The sequence below is a fragment of the Geospiza fortis genome, unplaced genomic scaffold (genome assembly GCF_000277835.1).
Source record: "Geospiza fortis unplaced genomic scaffold, GeoFor_1.0 scaffold2258, whole genome shotgun sequence".
NCBI classification, from domain to species: Eukaryota; Metazoa; Chordata; class Aves; order Passeriformes; family Thraupidae; genus Geospiza; species Geospiza fortis.
The window spans coordinates 9713-25335 of NW_005055028.1; the positions used below are offsets into that span (position 1 = coordinate 9713).

A 15623-nucleotide genomic window follows, 5' to 3' on the forward strand; every position below is an offset into this window, starting at 1 on the left:
GGGGGCCGCGGGGCGGTGCCCGCCCCGTGCCCTAGGAGGGCTCGGCGGCCTCTCCCTCACGCAGTCTGTCAGGCCGTGCTCACGGCAGCATTCTCTCTGTCCCCAGTTCGCCACCGTTTTTAAAGCCAAGGACAGGACGAACGACCGAATCGTTGCTATTAAGAAGGTAAGTTTCAGCATGTCTTCTCAGCATGTCACAAAGTGTCTGGTTACTCTTGACCAACGTAACGGCTCTTTTTTTTTCTTTAACTAACTTGATGGGAAATGGCATATTTTTATTTCTAGAGAAGTTTGTTTAAATGATCTGGTTAACCTGTCTGTAATGCCCACCCACCCCAAAAGAGGGAGTGGCTTTTCTGTGTTTCTGAGTTTCTGAAGGGTTGCATGGTCTGTGACTTGAATTTCTAGTTATTTGTTAGGTTTAGTCAACAAACAAACCAACACACACACAGTACTAAACTGCAGACTTTACTGTACCTTGATAGTTGCTTTTTTTTCCTTTCATTTTAAATCGTTCCTGTGGCAGTGTCTGATTTCCTTCATTCCAGACTGTTATCCTTTATAAAGGTCCTTAAAATCTATAGAATCATAGAATATGCTGAGTTGGAAGGGACTCATCAACATCATCAAGTCCAGCTCTCATCCCTGTGCAGAACAATGCAAGAATCACACCATGTGCCTGGGGCAGTTGTCCATACACCACTTGGTGCCATGGCTGCTTCCCTGGGAAGCCTGTTCCAGTGCCCAGCCCCTCTGGACGAGGAATCTTATCCTAATATCCAACCCAAACTCCCATGAATCACCTTTGTGCTGTTACCTCAAGTCTTGTCATTTTTAGACAAATGTTTCCTGAATAATTGAATTAGCGAAGCCTTGTTTCTTGCAGCTTTGTCCATTGAGGTTTGCCATCATCTCATGTTGATTTCCTTTCTAATAATAAGTGTGAAGCAGCCTCTCTGTATTCTTTCCATGTCACCTGACCCTGCTTCCCTTGAGCATACACCTTCCTTCTTTACCTTATATTCAAGAGGACATCCCTGTTCAGCCAAGTTGTCCTTCTGCCTCATCTGCTTGACTTGTGACATTTGGAAATTGCCCGTTCCAGTGCCCTTAGGAGGTGATGCTTAAAAAGTAGCCAGCACTGATGGACCCCAGCACCTGCAAAAATGTTTTTCCAGGTGACTTTACTTACCAATTCCCTGAATAGCCTGAAGTCTGCTCTCCTCATGTCCAGGGTTGAAGTTTTGCTGGCACTTTCCTGCTGTAAACAGAGATTTTAAATTCAATGGCTTCGTGATTGCTGTGGCCAAAATGGCCTCAGTTTCCACTTTGCTTATGAGATTCTCTCTGTTGACAAGCAGCAGATCCAAGAAGGCATCTTTTTGAGTCGGCTCCCGTAGGACCTTTTCCACAAAGTTGTCCAGGTTTTCAGGAATCTTCTGTCCTAGGCTGTACCAGTTGTGTAATGCTTTCTGGCAAGTTGAAGTCCCCTATAAGAACAAGGGCAGTTGATTTGGAAGCATCCCTTAGTTCCTCAAAGAAGAATTAATTGGCATCATTGTCATGGCTGGGAGATCTGTAGCAGACTCCCACAATGGTATCCACATTATTTGTCCCTTGTTTCCTACCCAGAGGCACTCAATTGCACCATTGCCAGCTGTAAGCTTTGTACATTCCAGCCCTTCCATTACATGTGATGCCACCCCCCTGCCTCTTTTGTCCTGTGTGCGTCTCCTGAGGAGCCTGCAGCTGCCCAACAGGGCGCTCCAGTCACAGGACTGATCCCACCAGGTTTCACTTAAGTCCATGATACCAAATCTCTGGGACTGAATCGAAGCTTTGAGCTCCTCTTGTTTGCTCCTCGTGCTGCGTGTATTGGTAGAGGAACATTTCAGGTGTCGTGCTTTGTAGCCAACGCCTCATGAAGCAGATCAAGGCAGCCCATTAGTGCTCATTTCCTCAAGTTTTGGTACACTGTCCCACTGATTATCACTGGGCCAGGTATTGTCCTTTTCTCCCTTCCAAGCCAGTTTAAAGCTCTGCCAATGAGCCCTGCTAGCTCCTGTGCCAGAGCTCTTTTTCCACTCTGAGAAAGGTGCAGCCCATCAGGTGTCAGTAGAACAGGTGTCCAAACGTTCAACTGTCAACCCAGAGTTTTTCTTGTGACACCAACCTCAGAGCCACATGGCAACCTGATGGATCTGCCTATTCCTATTCAGTATTATTTCTTGATACCAGAAGGATCACTATCTGTGCTCCATATCCTTTTATTAATTTTCCTGGGGCCCTCAAATCTCTTTTGAGTACCCTCAGTCCTTTTTTTGTTACTGTGTTGCTGCCAGCTTGAACAAAGAATAATGAATAGTAGTCAGAGGGCCTTACTAGACTTCAGAGTTTTTCAGTAATGTCCCTTATCCAGTATGATTGTTTTTTGATAAAATATGACAGAAGTGATCTTGGATCTCCAACATGCTTGTTTGCATACAAATGATGAAAACGCTTACATTGTCATAAAGTGTTTCACTTGTTACTATCTGAAGGAATTGCAGGAAGTTTTTATATTAAAAATGGGTCTTCAGCTGTTCTTTGTAAGGGATGAAAAAGGCATGTTACAGTGGTTTCTTTATTTGAAGACAACAGGTTGAATTGCATCAATAGTAAGCAATCTTGTTTAATGCACTAACTCCTTTAGCATTTCAATATTTGTCTTGTATGGTTGCTGCTGGTAGAGGCTGTGGTGGAGAGCATTCTTTGTTTTATCAGAATATTTTCTTAACTTTTATCATCTGGAAATATTAGTGGTAGGATTCTGGACTTAAAATTTCAAGTCCTTAGATGATTAAGACAAAAGGACCTAGAGTCTGCCCGAGTTTATAGCCCATTTTACAGCTAATTTTACTAGAATCACTCTAAGATAACTGTCAATTACTTAGCTCTCATTTCTCCCAAAGGAGAAGCTCATTTAGTGATGTAATAAAGCTTTGTGGCTACAAAGTAGTTTATATTTGCATTATGTCTGTTTTTAGTGCCCTCATTGCTATTTTTTTGTCAAAATTAATGCTGTAGAGACAGTTATTTTTTAAGGGGGAAATAAACTCCAGTTAAAACCAAACCAGCTGGTAAAGTGCTTCATTACTCTAATTCTGTCTTAGAGGAGCAACACTATAAAAATGTATTCCCCACCATCTTAATCTTGCTTAACATGAAATATTTATTTTCAGATTAAACTGGGGCATAGATCAGAAGCTAAAGATGGTGAGTTTTAAAACAAATTCATACTGTAGAAGCTGTGCTTTGTTTGCTTTGTTTTTGTGAATTGATACATTAATTTCCCATACCATTGGCTGAGAAAATTGAGCTCAGTAAGGCTTAGTAGAGGTTTGCTTCACAAGCTGCAGAGGGACAACCAAAAACAGCATAGACACCTGCATGCATGATATATGTTTAAATATGAGTATATAACTTCTCAATTTTAATGGAATTCAAACATTAATATAGCATAGAATAATAGTAATAATAACAACAGCACTGAGTTTAGAATACCTTTTTTAATCAATACATCTCTATGCCATAAGTATTTAAGACGAGTGAGAGTATTAGTGTGTTTCAGATGTTTCCTTTGTTCTATTTTTGTGATGTGTTCAGGGGAAAAAGTGGATAAAAACAAGATCAAAACTCTTGTCTCTGGGTCGTGTTTTTTTCATGTTCAGCCCTATGGAGCATGTGCTCTGACCAACCCTGTGCCTGTAGGTGTGGATATGGCAAATTGAAGCCGAGTAATCTTGGTCTTATCACCTGCGAGGTGCAGCAGAATTTTATTTGTGTGCAGGCTGCTGTCCTTCAGGACTCTTTCGTCAGGTTACCAACTTTCCAGTGAAGAGTCTTCACTATCAATTCTCCAGTTCTTTTCTTTTAAAGAGAAACTGATCGCTCATCCCAGAGTCTCACAATTGAGCCAGCGGCCTGAGGGTTGTGATCCACTTGGCCCTCAGTGGCCTAATGGCCCTTAGGGACGGTCATTACTTTTGGCCTCTACAATGTCTAGCTGTAGATGAAAGATGTTATTCAAAATAATGATCATATCTGCTTTCCCTGTGTTATCTGATAACATGGCATGCTGTTTGTTTTCATCTAAGACTGTACCTACCCAAAAGCAGCCTTTGTTAATTTGATTCCAAAACATGTAATTAAAAGGAATGTAAAGTAATGCATGTAGCTTGACCCAAAACTTTGCTAGTCTTAGCACTGAATCATATGCCAGGTTTTAGGAGAGCACTGTTTTTCAGCTCATGTGCAGCTGTAACTTCCTGCATGATACACCACAGGAGTATTTGCTTGCCAGTTTTCATACAAGCCACACATTCTAGCATTTTTGAAGGAGGAATTGGTACTCTGCAGGAACCATAGTTTGTTACAGTGCCATCAGTGTGACTGCTGAAGGGCACCATTTGCTCCCTGTTGGCCCCTGATTTTTCCTCTATAAAATCTGCTTATGAGAAGATTCAAGCAAGAGTAAGCACGTTTTGGTTGCTCTCTCTTTTATGCCTTATATATGCTACAGCATGAATGTAGAAAAATATGTGCCTTTAATGATATGTCAAAAAGAAAAGAGGTTTATTAATGAGGGTTGACAGTATGCCTCCCTCTGGAAGTGAGACATGTTGAGGGACTGATCGCAAAATGAAACTTTTCTTTAAAATTAAAGGAAGCCTTCCAATACCTTGAAAAAGGTGATTTTTTTTACCTACAACTTTCCTTTTTGCCAAAATGTAGATGTGTTGCTTCATAATCTAAGCCTGATTACTATGGTGTGAAATGGACTTGCCGCGGAAGAAAGTGTATGCCCATTTTTATTTTGCAGCAATTTAGTTAGTTATGGCAATGTCCATGTTATTTAGCAAATTGACTAGTGTTAAGAATGTAATTTGTAGTAGTAAATACTCTGTGAGTAGCAGAACGACAGGTTTATTTGGAGCTTAATCTAGAGTTTTTATTTTGTTCTTTCATCTTCTTTTCTTCTTTCCATCAATGTAGGAATCAACAGGACTGCCCTCAGGGAGATAAAACTGTTACAGGAGCTAAGCCATCCAAATATTATTGGTGTAAGTAAAATAAATGCTAGTTCTAGAATCAGTCTTCAAATACTTTCAGTAATTCAACAATTAATATGTCAATTATTATGTGCCTATTTCAATAACAAAGGCAAAGGTGGGGTTTTTTTAAAACCTTTCAGTTTTTTGCCTGGGCCTACATAGATACTAATGGTGGAACAATTGTGAAAATGTAGATTGCTTGGTTTTGCATCTCTGGTAGAATTACTAATGAACACAGTGCTGAATTTACTTGATTGATTGCTTCATATGGAACTGGTGACAGTCAAAAAGCAGGCTTTTTAAAGCAATGGTAACAGGGAAGTCATGTGGCTTATTAGCATGTATAAAATAGCAGGCTTATTTTAGCACATAGATATGATGTTTAAAATCTCTTTTGGAAGGAGTAAGACTGGTATCTTTTTAGGTTCAGTTGCATTTTGGTATACTTACGCATACAGATACCCAGCTGGAGCTAAAGACACTATAAAGTTAGATCATAGTGATAATTAGAAAGTGTCACTATGATTAAGTACATGAAATATGAATTTTCCATATACTTTTCAAAGTGGAAATATGGTTCTCTTCTGGATTGTGACCCTACTTTCAAAGTGGTTGCTTTAGCTATCAAGGTTAGAGAATATGCAGGGGGTGACAACTAAAATGGCAGAGGGATGGAGCATATTCTTTATGAAAAAGTGAGGAATTCATCACTTTGGAGAGGGAAAAGCTGGTAATGGGGAGGTCTACAAAACCAAGGTGATAGGTGGTGTCCATGCAGGAATTATATTTCCAAACACCATTGTCCTAGAAATAAGAGATGTATTTAAAACCTATTGGCAGCAGGAGTGGAGATTGTACCACTTCACTGAGTGTGTAATGAATTCATAGGATGTGTTGCCATAGGCCGTGTAGAAGCAAACTGCATCAACAGTTCAAAGAAGAGTTAGACAAATTTATGATCAGGAGTTCCAGAAGCAGGTTCTAAAAACAAGAGGTGGTGTTGTGCCCCTCTTAGTAGCCCCTACAAAACTTTTGTGGGTTTTGGGAGTGTAAGGGGCCCAGTCACTGCTGTTCTGAACTATTCAAACAAATACCTTGCAATTTGCCAATTCTTGTGGTCACCACACTGACCTGAGACTGAGGAATGAGCTACACCAGTTGCACACATACCTTCCTCATCCTGAAGGAAGAACACCAGGCTAAATGATCTCTTGCTTTTGCTCAGTATGATGCTTATGTTATCTTGAATTAGAAACTGATTGTGTCATTACACAGCTTCATCCTAAGAAAGGGCTGTTTGGATGCCCTCAAAAGAGTTTTATTTACCTTGGAAAACTAGCTACAAAAATGAATACACATCTAAAAATGTCTGAAGTTTATAAGCCTAACACTTAAAATTTCTAAATACTGTATGCTTACAGGAAGGAGATACACAGAGCTGAATCCATGGGCAAACTTAGTCTTGTCTCAGTAAAGGATAGTTAGAGTAGGAAAGTTTGGAAGACAAGGTTTGCATTACATTATCTGTTGTAGTTAACATGACAAAGTTAAATCTTGCTCTTTTTTCCTATCTCCAGGAAGGAAGGGCAGTCATGTGAAATGTTATTGCCATATTTAATGGGAATTTTTTTCTGGTTTGGAAACTGAGTTAAGAAGCTAAACTGAGTAAGAATTTTTGTGTTACAAGTCAAAGAACTTAAACAAATTCTCAATAAGCTGAAAATCCATGTGCAGACTACAGTGGTGATGAATTTCAGAAAACTGGAAGAATCAGAGCCTGCTTAATCATAATGTATTTTGTTTTGCAGCTTATTGATGCATTTGGACACAAGTCGAATATTAGTCTGGTGTTTGATTTTATGGAAACAGATTTAGAGGTAAGATTTTTAAAGACCTTTTATTTCAGTATCTTAAGATGGTTTATGAAAGTGCTGCTTTAACAGGCTTATATTTGCCCATATTCGAAAGGTGACTTTTATTATGTCAGTTGATTAAGATCATGTCTTAAAAGTAGCTTCAGTAATTTCAGTTTTTTTGAGTTCTCATTTGATTAATTCCTTTACTTCTAAATACTTGTCAGCATGATCTTAAAGGAAGAAATTGTGTTTACTATGTTAGTTCTCTGGAACTCCAGTCAGAGTGTAGAACCTCTGGATTATTGCTTCTGGAATACAGTTGAGAAGCATAACGCCAAACATGTTCACATAACTGTGACACTGAAATATAGTAAGAGACAAACTGGTAGTAAAATCACAGGCACTTTAAACATGTTTTCAAATGTAGCAATGCTAGGTAATTGCAATTCGGTACCTTCTAGAGACAGGCTTGCTGAAGTTTAGGTGAATGCAAGTCTTGAAAAGGTTAGATCAGATTTTTGCTAATAGAGGTTAGTAATGAGTAGACTTTTAGAGGATTCATTCTGTTTACATAGTAATTATGCAAAGTTTAGAGATGAAGAAGATTGGTGTACAAAGAAAAATTAAATACTCTTGAACTGCATGATGTACATGTGTGCAGTCTTTACATTGTATTGTGGTTATCACTCAGGCTGCGGCTGAGACTGCTGCCTAATGTTGTGATTAAGCATATGCTGCATACATGAAATTTGTGCAGTCCTAGCTCTTCTGTAACTCAGCTTATGAAAGGCTATTACTGAGAAGCACAGTAGTATTAACAAACAAGCTTTGGGGTCTTTCCATAGAATTTTAATGTTAAAAATCAAAGAATGTAGAAAACTTGAATAGATTTTTTTTAAATACAGTCAAGTGGCCATACTCTCTGGTCTTTTTGGAAATAGAAGAGGAAACCATTGTATTTACAAAGATTAGTTACTTAGATTGCAAAGAGAAAGAGGGAATAAGTGGAAATATAATTTCTAGTTTACTGTCACTTTTATCATTTGAATGTGTACATCTTTGTCCTGGAAGTTTGGGTATCAACATGGAACTGAGATTAAATGCTAAACTTCTGTTTCCCACACATTTTTTCATTGTTGGGTTATGCAAAGTTCACGTAAGCTATCTGGACTCCCCATTTTTGTTCTGATCTCCAGAATCGACCTATTTTTCTGGAAAAAGGGTGAAATGGTAGAGAATATATGACTGTCAATCTGAAGCCTGTCTTAAAGGTGGAAATAACTTTTGAGCTGAAAGAGTGGAGATAAGGTTGTCTTGTGTGCTGAGCTTTACCATGACTTCAACACTTTGCAGGTTATTATAAAGGATACAAGTATTGTGTTGACACAGTCTCACATCAAGGCATATATGCTGATGACACTTCAAGGATTAGAATACTTACATCAGCACTGGATTCTACACAGGGTAAGCATGTGCTAAATTGACAGCCTTTATCCTGCAACAAAAATCACATTGGGCGGATTTAGAGTCTAAAGCCTAATGAAGGTAGTTTTGGAATTTAGACAATCTCATTCCAGAAGCATTCATATTTGCTGTTTTGGAGAGATAATAGCAGTGCCAGAAATGTTAATATTTACTGATGTGGTTACGACTTTGATACTTATATAAAAGGTTCTCCAGTTAGATGTGACTTTAATTATCACTGTGAACTGGGTCTGCCTGGGATGGATTGGACTTTTTTCACAGCAGCTGAACTCTTGAGTCTTTCTCCTTTCTATCAGGCAGTGTCAAGGCTTTCTCTTTTTCTCACTCTGCCCTTGCCCTGATGAGTAGGCTTGGGGCAAGAGGTGAGGAGGAGATACAGCTGGGACAGCTGACCCAAGTTGTCCATAGGGATACTGCATGGCATGTAATGCCTTGGTCAGTGGTAAAAACTGGGGTAGAGGAAAAAGGGGGAATTTTGGTTTTCAAGCTGGCTGCTGTTTGGAGACTATGTATCACTCTCCTTTTGGGGCACGGTGAAGGATTTTCATGGCCTTGCTTGTTTGCTTTGATTTTTAGTTCTTTCCTGTTAAACTGCCTTTATACTGCTCCTAGAGTTTTCCTGCTTTTGATCTTCTCTCCCCTATATTGAAGGTGGTGGGTGGGATAAGAATAAAAAGAGCAAATGGCTGTGTGGATGCTTTTGGGTTGGATACTGTTGGATACTGTTGGGTTGATCTTTGTTGGCCCAAGGTCAGCCCACAATATACTGCTACTGTATTGAACTGTGTGACTTCTATGATTTCTGCCATTATTTGAAGCAATGGCCAAGTCTTTTTATTATTCATTTGGCAGCTGTGCAGACAACATAACTGCCGTACTTGCAGAAAATGTAAAACCTATCAAGAGGCTTTTTTAAACTCTGCAAGTTATATGTGTTAATATTAAATGGGTCTGTCTCACTATGGTTTTCATATGTAATGAAATACTTTTATCCTGGGGGGTTTAAATTTTTTTGCTCACAGTGTATGTTTTAGGATAGAATTAAATCTTTCATTTTGCAACAGTGTTATGACATGTCTGCCAGGAGATTCATTATATGTCTGTTTTTATCAATACTGGCAAATCTCATTATTTGTTTTCTATACTGTCAGGATCTTAAACCAAATAACTTGTTGCTAGATGAAAATGGGGTTTTAAAATTGGCTGACTTTGGCTTGGCAAAATCTTTTGGAAGCCCAAACAGAGTTTATACACACCAGGTAGTAACAAGGTAAGACACTCTACTTTTTTTCTTACACAGAGATTGTTTAGTTGCTTTACAGGTGTTTCTTGAAATATGTCATGTCAAATCAACATATTCATAGTGGCATCTGCTCATATGATATGGCAAGAGCTGCATAAAAATACCACAAGGAAACATTGTTTAACAGAGTCTCCGTAAGAGCTACCTGAGTATGCATCTGTGGGGGTGGTTCCTGTTATCTGTCAAAATTATGCTCATTTGAAATGTCTGGAAATAGTGCGTATCTGCTTAGAAGCCTGGATTGTGGAGCAAGACAGCTGCTACTTTCTGCTAATCACAAGAACCTAGAACCATTTTTGGAGCTATTCACATTACCTATTTTGAGACAAACACTTGAACCAATTTAAATATTTATAAATAGTTTTTATGGCATGCTTATTTAAGGTAGGCTATAAAAAGTGGTGCTGCAAAATATGCAACATTCTGCTTTCTGACTGCTGGGATGCTAAAGCTATTTAGGCAAAGCTGGTTTAACACCTTTGTAGAATTTCTGTCTTTTGAATAGTGTCAAATGCAGTGTCATTTCGTTAAACTTGATTGTTCTTAGGCAGTGTGAGTAGTTTTTTCAAAACAACAAGGCTCATTTTACATAAAAGTAGTCTCTATGATTAGGTCTGTTGATATGGGAATTCTTGGGAGGTGGGAGGAATTCTGTCTTGCCGTGATTCGTTCAACATAAAATTTTAAGAAAATTTCAGTTTACCTGCATGTTAAGAACTTTCTTCCTTGCGTGTCTGCTGTTCATTACTTGCAATCAGGTCAGTGGAAACTGCAATTAATCTGTGGTTGTACATGACCCTGTGGTGAGGTGTGCACAAATTTGTTAATTTTTTCTTAAACAAAACACTTTGCAGAATACAGCTCTTCAATGTCTGAAAAGTATATAGGTGGAAGTTATATCCTTTTTTTAGCTTTTGCATTGCTACAGTGTGTAGCATTTGACATGAGCAAAGCCAGGTTATTCTTCCAAAATGTGTTTTCTTTTCAGGTGGTACCGAGCCCCAGAACTATTGTTTGGGGCTAGAATGTATGGTGTTGGTGTTGATATGTGGGCTGTTGGTTGTATTTTAGCTGAATTGCTCCTCAGAGTAAGTATTCAAATGTAAGCATTTTGTATTTGCCCTTCTGTTCACTATGGCTTTTTATAGGTTTTTCCTTTCCTGCTAAAAGCAGGTGAACACAGGCCAGAAGAAACTTTCCAAAATCTTGTTAACTGTAATGCAAGTGGTTTTCTGGAATAACTGAGCCTTCATAAACATCACAAGCACTGGAAGTCTTTAAACACCTGGGTTAAAAAACTGTCACAGTCTTGCCCTGGTAGAGGTCAAGTAGGTAACTCTTGCAGTCCACAGATACCTATTTTAGTTCACTACTGTTCTAGGAATGTAACATCACATACATATACGTGCTTAGGGTGTCCCTTATACACTGTTCCTCAGTTATAATCACCAGTACCTTAATTGTGGTTTTATTGAAAATGAATGGAGGACTAATTTTCTTCTAAAATGCGATTAGTTGACAATACTGGAATGAAGTTGTGAAGGTTAACATCAGGATAATCCTATGGCACTCCTCAGTGTGGTACACAAATGTAATGGACCTTGAGTATTTTCCACTGAAGTGGAATGTTTATTGTACAGCTCTTTGGAGAAGACATTAAAGTGTGAGGGGAGCAGTGGAGGGTTGGGGTACAGACACAGCTGAAGGCATGAAGTAGCCTGCAGTACAATTTATCTTACATGATTAAGTGACTTCTGCTCTGTTTCTGCACCTTTGGATGCTTTTGTGGCCATATCATAACCAGACTTGTGTGTGAAAACGCTTTGAAAGAAACCTTTTACTTTGATTGGTCACACCAAATAGGTGTGCTGGTTGAATTTGATTGGCAGGTCAGATATGGAAATGTACAGTGTCTTTTTAAGCGGCGCTGGTGATGGATACATAAATATGCATTAGACCCGCTAAATCTGAATGCATTTAAGCAAAGTTAGTAAGCCAGTAATTCTTGAATTCAGTTGATTCTTTGGTTTGTCACAAAACACAAAGTGTATTATGGTTCAGTTTTTATCACTGTGATATTTTGAAATGTATGTGTCCTTTTTCGGGACAATGCAACTTCTGAGAGCTTTTTATGAAAGCAGTTTATATTCAAGGGGATTTCTTGATGCCACAATATAGTATGCTGTCTGCTAGGGATATCCTTTATGTTTTTTCTGTCCTAATTAATTAAACACTGCCTCTAATTCTTCATAGATTTGCTTTGGTCACCAAGTTTCTTTTTCCTTACATTGTGTGCCTGATACGTGAGCTAGAAGTTGGACTGGGCAGATATCCCCTTTTCAGTTTTTTGCTTTATTTAAATGACATGTGACACTGATCAGACAGTTTTCTCTCCTAGTGGGTCTCTACTCTCCCTCATGTTTTCATTTAATGTCATAAGGCAAACTTGTGATTCACTTTAAATATATATAAAAGCTACCTCCTGAGAACAAGTGGTGAAAAGATGACCAACTGACTTTAGGCTGAAAACTGCGATAGAAAATCTTTTCTGTGTTTAGTAAATTTTACATTAATGTGGTTGTGATTAAACTTAGTCTTATGTTTAAGCTGTCTGCTGTCAAATCAAGGATACCAAGCCTGGTTTCATGAACCTTTCAGAATCTATTTGAGCATAAATAGAATGCCTCAAATATCCAGTGTACCTCTTTGTGGGGAGATGGTATACAGGGGGCTTTTCCCTTGCAATTATGCAGTATCACTCAAAGCTTCTGTCTAAAATTGAAGTTCAGAAGCTAATTCAATCAAATGCCATGTCCTTCTTCCAGGTTCCTTTTTTGCCTGGAGACTCTGATCTTGACCAGCTGACAAGGATATTTGAAACACTGGGCACTCCAACGGAAGAACAATGGCCTGTGAGTCGTTTTGTTTAACAGACTGATACTGGTTTTACTTGATACTCTCTATTTTAGCTCTTGAAATTAAATGATTATACCAGAATACTTGAGTAGATTTTTCAGAAGGCAGTTGCTTCATCTCATGGAACAGCTGAAATTTGTTGTTTCTCTTGCCGAACCTCTGGTCAACAGTAACAGTATCAACACTTCTTGATGTCCTTTCTATGTGCACAGTTTCACATGGCTACTAGTGTGAGATTATTGTTGCTGCTTAACGTTTTTGAGGTGCTTGTTTAATTAGCATGCTTTAACCTGGAAGGCTTTAATCACTTTTAGAAGTAGGAGCCATTTGCAGGGACCTAAGTTGGCCTTGGTAAATTATAGTTTGGAGATAGTACGAAACACAGACCAACAGCTTTAAGGATAAACAATTTTTAAGGATAAACAATGTGCCTCAACAATGATCCTGAAACAAATACAATCAGTACAATTTTCTCTGAGATGACAGCAAGTTAAGTAACACCAGGCCAAACTTACTGTCAGGTCACACAATTACCTACCTAACCGTGGTTATTAAACAGTGTGACAGGAAGTAGGACATAATGTCTGATGAGCTACTTGTACCAGCTCCCAGGCACAGGCAGTCCAGAATTCCCTGATCAGGATGTTGTCTTTTGTTGTTGAGTTGTGGAAGCACTCACTAGACTTGTTCACCTCTGCTCCCACTCCATACAGCTTTTCCTTATTGTAAGTGGTGCTGGAATGCTTTGGTATGTGATCATGAAATGGAGCTGTAGCCAAATGGAGAACTGCTGTGTGAGGCACTGCTAGGCCCCCACAATTCTGATATTTCTTGAAGGTTCTAAAAGGAATGCATTAAGGTTTTCACAATGACATTTCTGCTTCCTTTGGAGAGGAAAATTTAAGATACTAGTGGGGAAAAGAGAGAATAGGAGATTGGTTAACACAACAAAGATGACATCATTCCCAAGTTCATTTCCAAACATGTACATTTTAATAATTGCAGCCTTTACTATCAAGATTATAACCGATTGAACACATATTTGACTTTGTATTAATATTTTATTTACTTGGACAAACTCGAAGTGTGACAACTAAGGCTTTAAATACTTAAAACACTTCAAAATCATTATGTTTGTATAATTGTCTGTTACAATTGTCTGTGTAATTTTTATGCTAGAATGTGAACGCAGTGGGGTTGATTTCACACCTAGAGGACAAAAAAGTATACAGTTAATTTTTTGTTTAACTGCTTGGTGCATATTTTCCTTCCCTCCTCCCATTGTCCATATAAAGTTTCAGTTGTGCATTTAAAATCAAAATGCACATGATGTTCAGATAACATTTATTAATGTAGAGAAGGTGAAGACTGACTCTTTTGTAAATATTTTCCCTCGAGCCATGTCGATTCACTAAAGGAGTTTTTATTTCATTTGTTTGACCCAGTCTAAAATTCTTTCATACTTCCTTTAACAGTTTTTCCTTTTGGACTGGTCACAACTAAGGCAAGGGAAGGACAGATCATTTGGAAAGTTGTTTCACACTGTAACAGTTACTTAAAAAAAAAAGCTTTTATGACTTTCTATTCCTCTAGTTATTTTATTTCAGTGACCAAGTATTAGCAATGTGTTTTGAAAGATGTTTTGAAAGCTTCTGGTGAAAGAGCCATATGAAGTTCACTTTCTGTGAAAAGCTGAACTCTTTCTAGGGGAAAAACATATATTCCATTTTTGGTCTTTGTAGGGGATGACAAGTCTTCCAGATTATGTCACATTTAAGCCATTCCCTGGAATGCCACTTCAGCATATCTTCAGTGCAGCTGGTGATGATCTGCTCAGTCTTCTTCAAGGCTTATTCACATTTAATCCTTCCACTAGAGTAACAGCTACTCAGGTATAGTACACTTGGATTATCTCCTAATTCATTAAACCACTGTTAATGTCAGGTAAATGTTTTTTGAAGCCAGTTAGCCAGTTAGATCAGTGCATGTCTTATGTATCTATTTACTAGAAGACTTTTCCAGAGCACATTCAGGCTGTTTTGGCCACCATCTTTAAGAACACTCACTCTAAGTTTCCAGATAATTAGTTCTGCTATGCTTGAGACATCTCTGTGATAGTTCAAAAGTATGTAGTAATTTTTCAGGTCGTATTATAGGATACTGATTTGAATATATATTACTTTTCTACTCTAAACTTTATCGGTGACATTGAATATCATGTAACTGGCACAAGAAATTATTACCTGAGAGACAGCTACTTTTTTGTTAATCACACTTAATCCTTCCACTAGAGTAACAGCTACTTCATGGTTCCAAAAATTTAAAGTAAGGTATGTAATTCTGCTACATGAAACCACTCTTGCTGACTAGTGTTTGTCTTCTGCTCTAATACGAGCGATTTCTTTCTCACAGTTTACAGGGTAGAAACAGCACAGTTAGAGAAATGTGGGGGAAAGACCCATCTTAAAAACTAACAAAACAGCTGGTATCTAGATCGTGAATCTGATCAAGACTTCAAAAATGTTCCTTTAATTTTTCTTTATTCCTGCTTTCTTTTATATCGTCATCTTATCTGATCTGTCTATTCAGAATGTAAGCTCTTCAGAGCAAGAAGCCACTTATACAAGACTTCTTACAAAATAATCTAGTTTTGTCAGGATGTCTGAACACGGTTAAAAATAGGAGTGTGCAATTTTCTCTTGCATTACAGATCAATGTGGGGTGGATAGTAATTGCAGACACAGCCTTTATTTGCACCAAGGCCACTCTGTAGTATAAAAGTGTTCAAGTAGTTTTTAAGTCCCAATTAAAAGTGCTTGGTTTCACTATAACCTCTTTGTAAATTACACTTCATACTAATTACTTGTTTCTTTTTCTTCGATTATCATTAAGGCATTGAAACAGAAGTATTTCAGTAACCGACCAGGACCCACTCCAGGAAATCAGCTTCCAAGACCCAACTGTCCTGCT

At 38.3% G+C, this 15623-nt stretch overlaps 1 protein-coding gene across 1 annotated transcript in view; it reads left to right on the forward strand.

Annotated features, from left to right (window-relative positions):
• Position 1: 1 nt before the first annotated feature.
• Positions 2-15623, forward strand: part of CDK7 (cyclin dependent kinase 7) — a gene marked incomplete at its 5' end in the record, with an annotated part of 18607 nt that continues 2985 nt past the window's right edge. Inside the window, 10 exons of the mRNA XM_031065673.1 lie at positions 2-166; positions 3222-3255; positions 5035-5102; positions 6902-6970; positions 8303-8413; positions 9586-9704; positions 10726-10825; positions 12563-12649; positions 14396-14545; positions 15546-15623. The exon at positions 15546-15623 is cut by the window's right edge and continues 46 nt beyond it. Of these exons, the coding sequence (XP_030921533.1) occupies positions 2-166; positions 3222-3255; positions 5035-5102; positions 6902-6970; positions 8303-8413; positions 9586-9704; positions 10726-10825; positions 12563-12649; positions 14396-14545; positions 15546-15623 (981 nt within the window). The remainder of the gene's footprint in view (positions 167-3221; positions 3256-5034; positions 5103-6901; positions 6971-8302; positions 8414-9585; positions 9705-10725; positions 10826-12562; positions 12650-14395; positions 14546-15545) is intronic.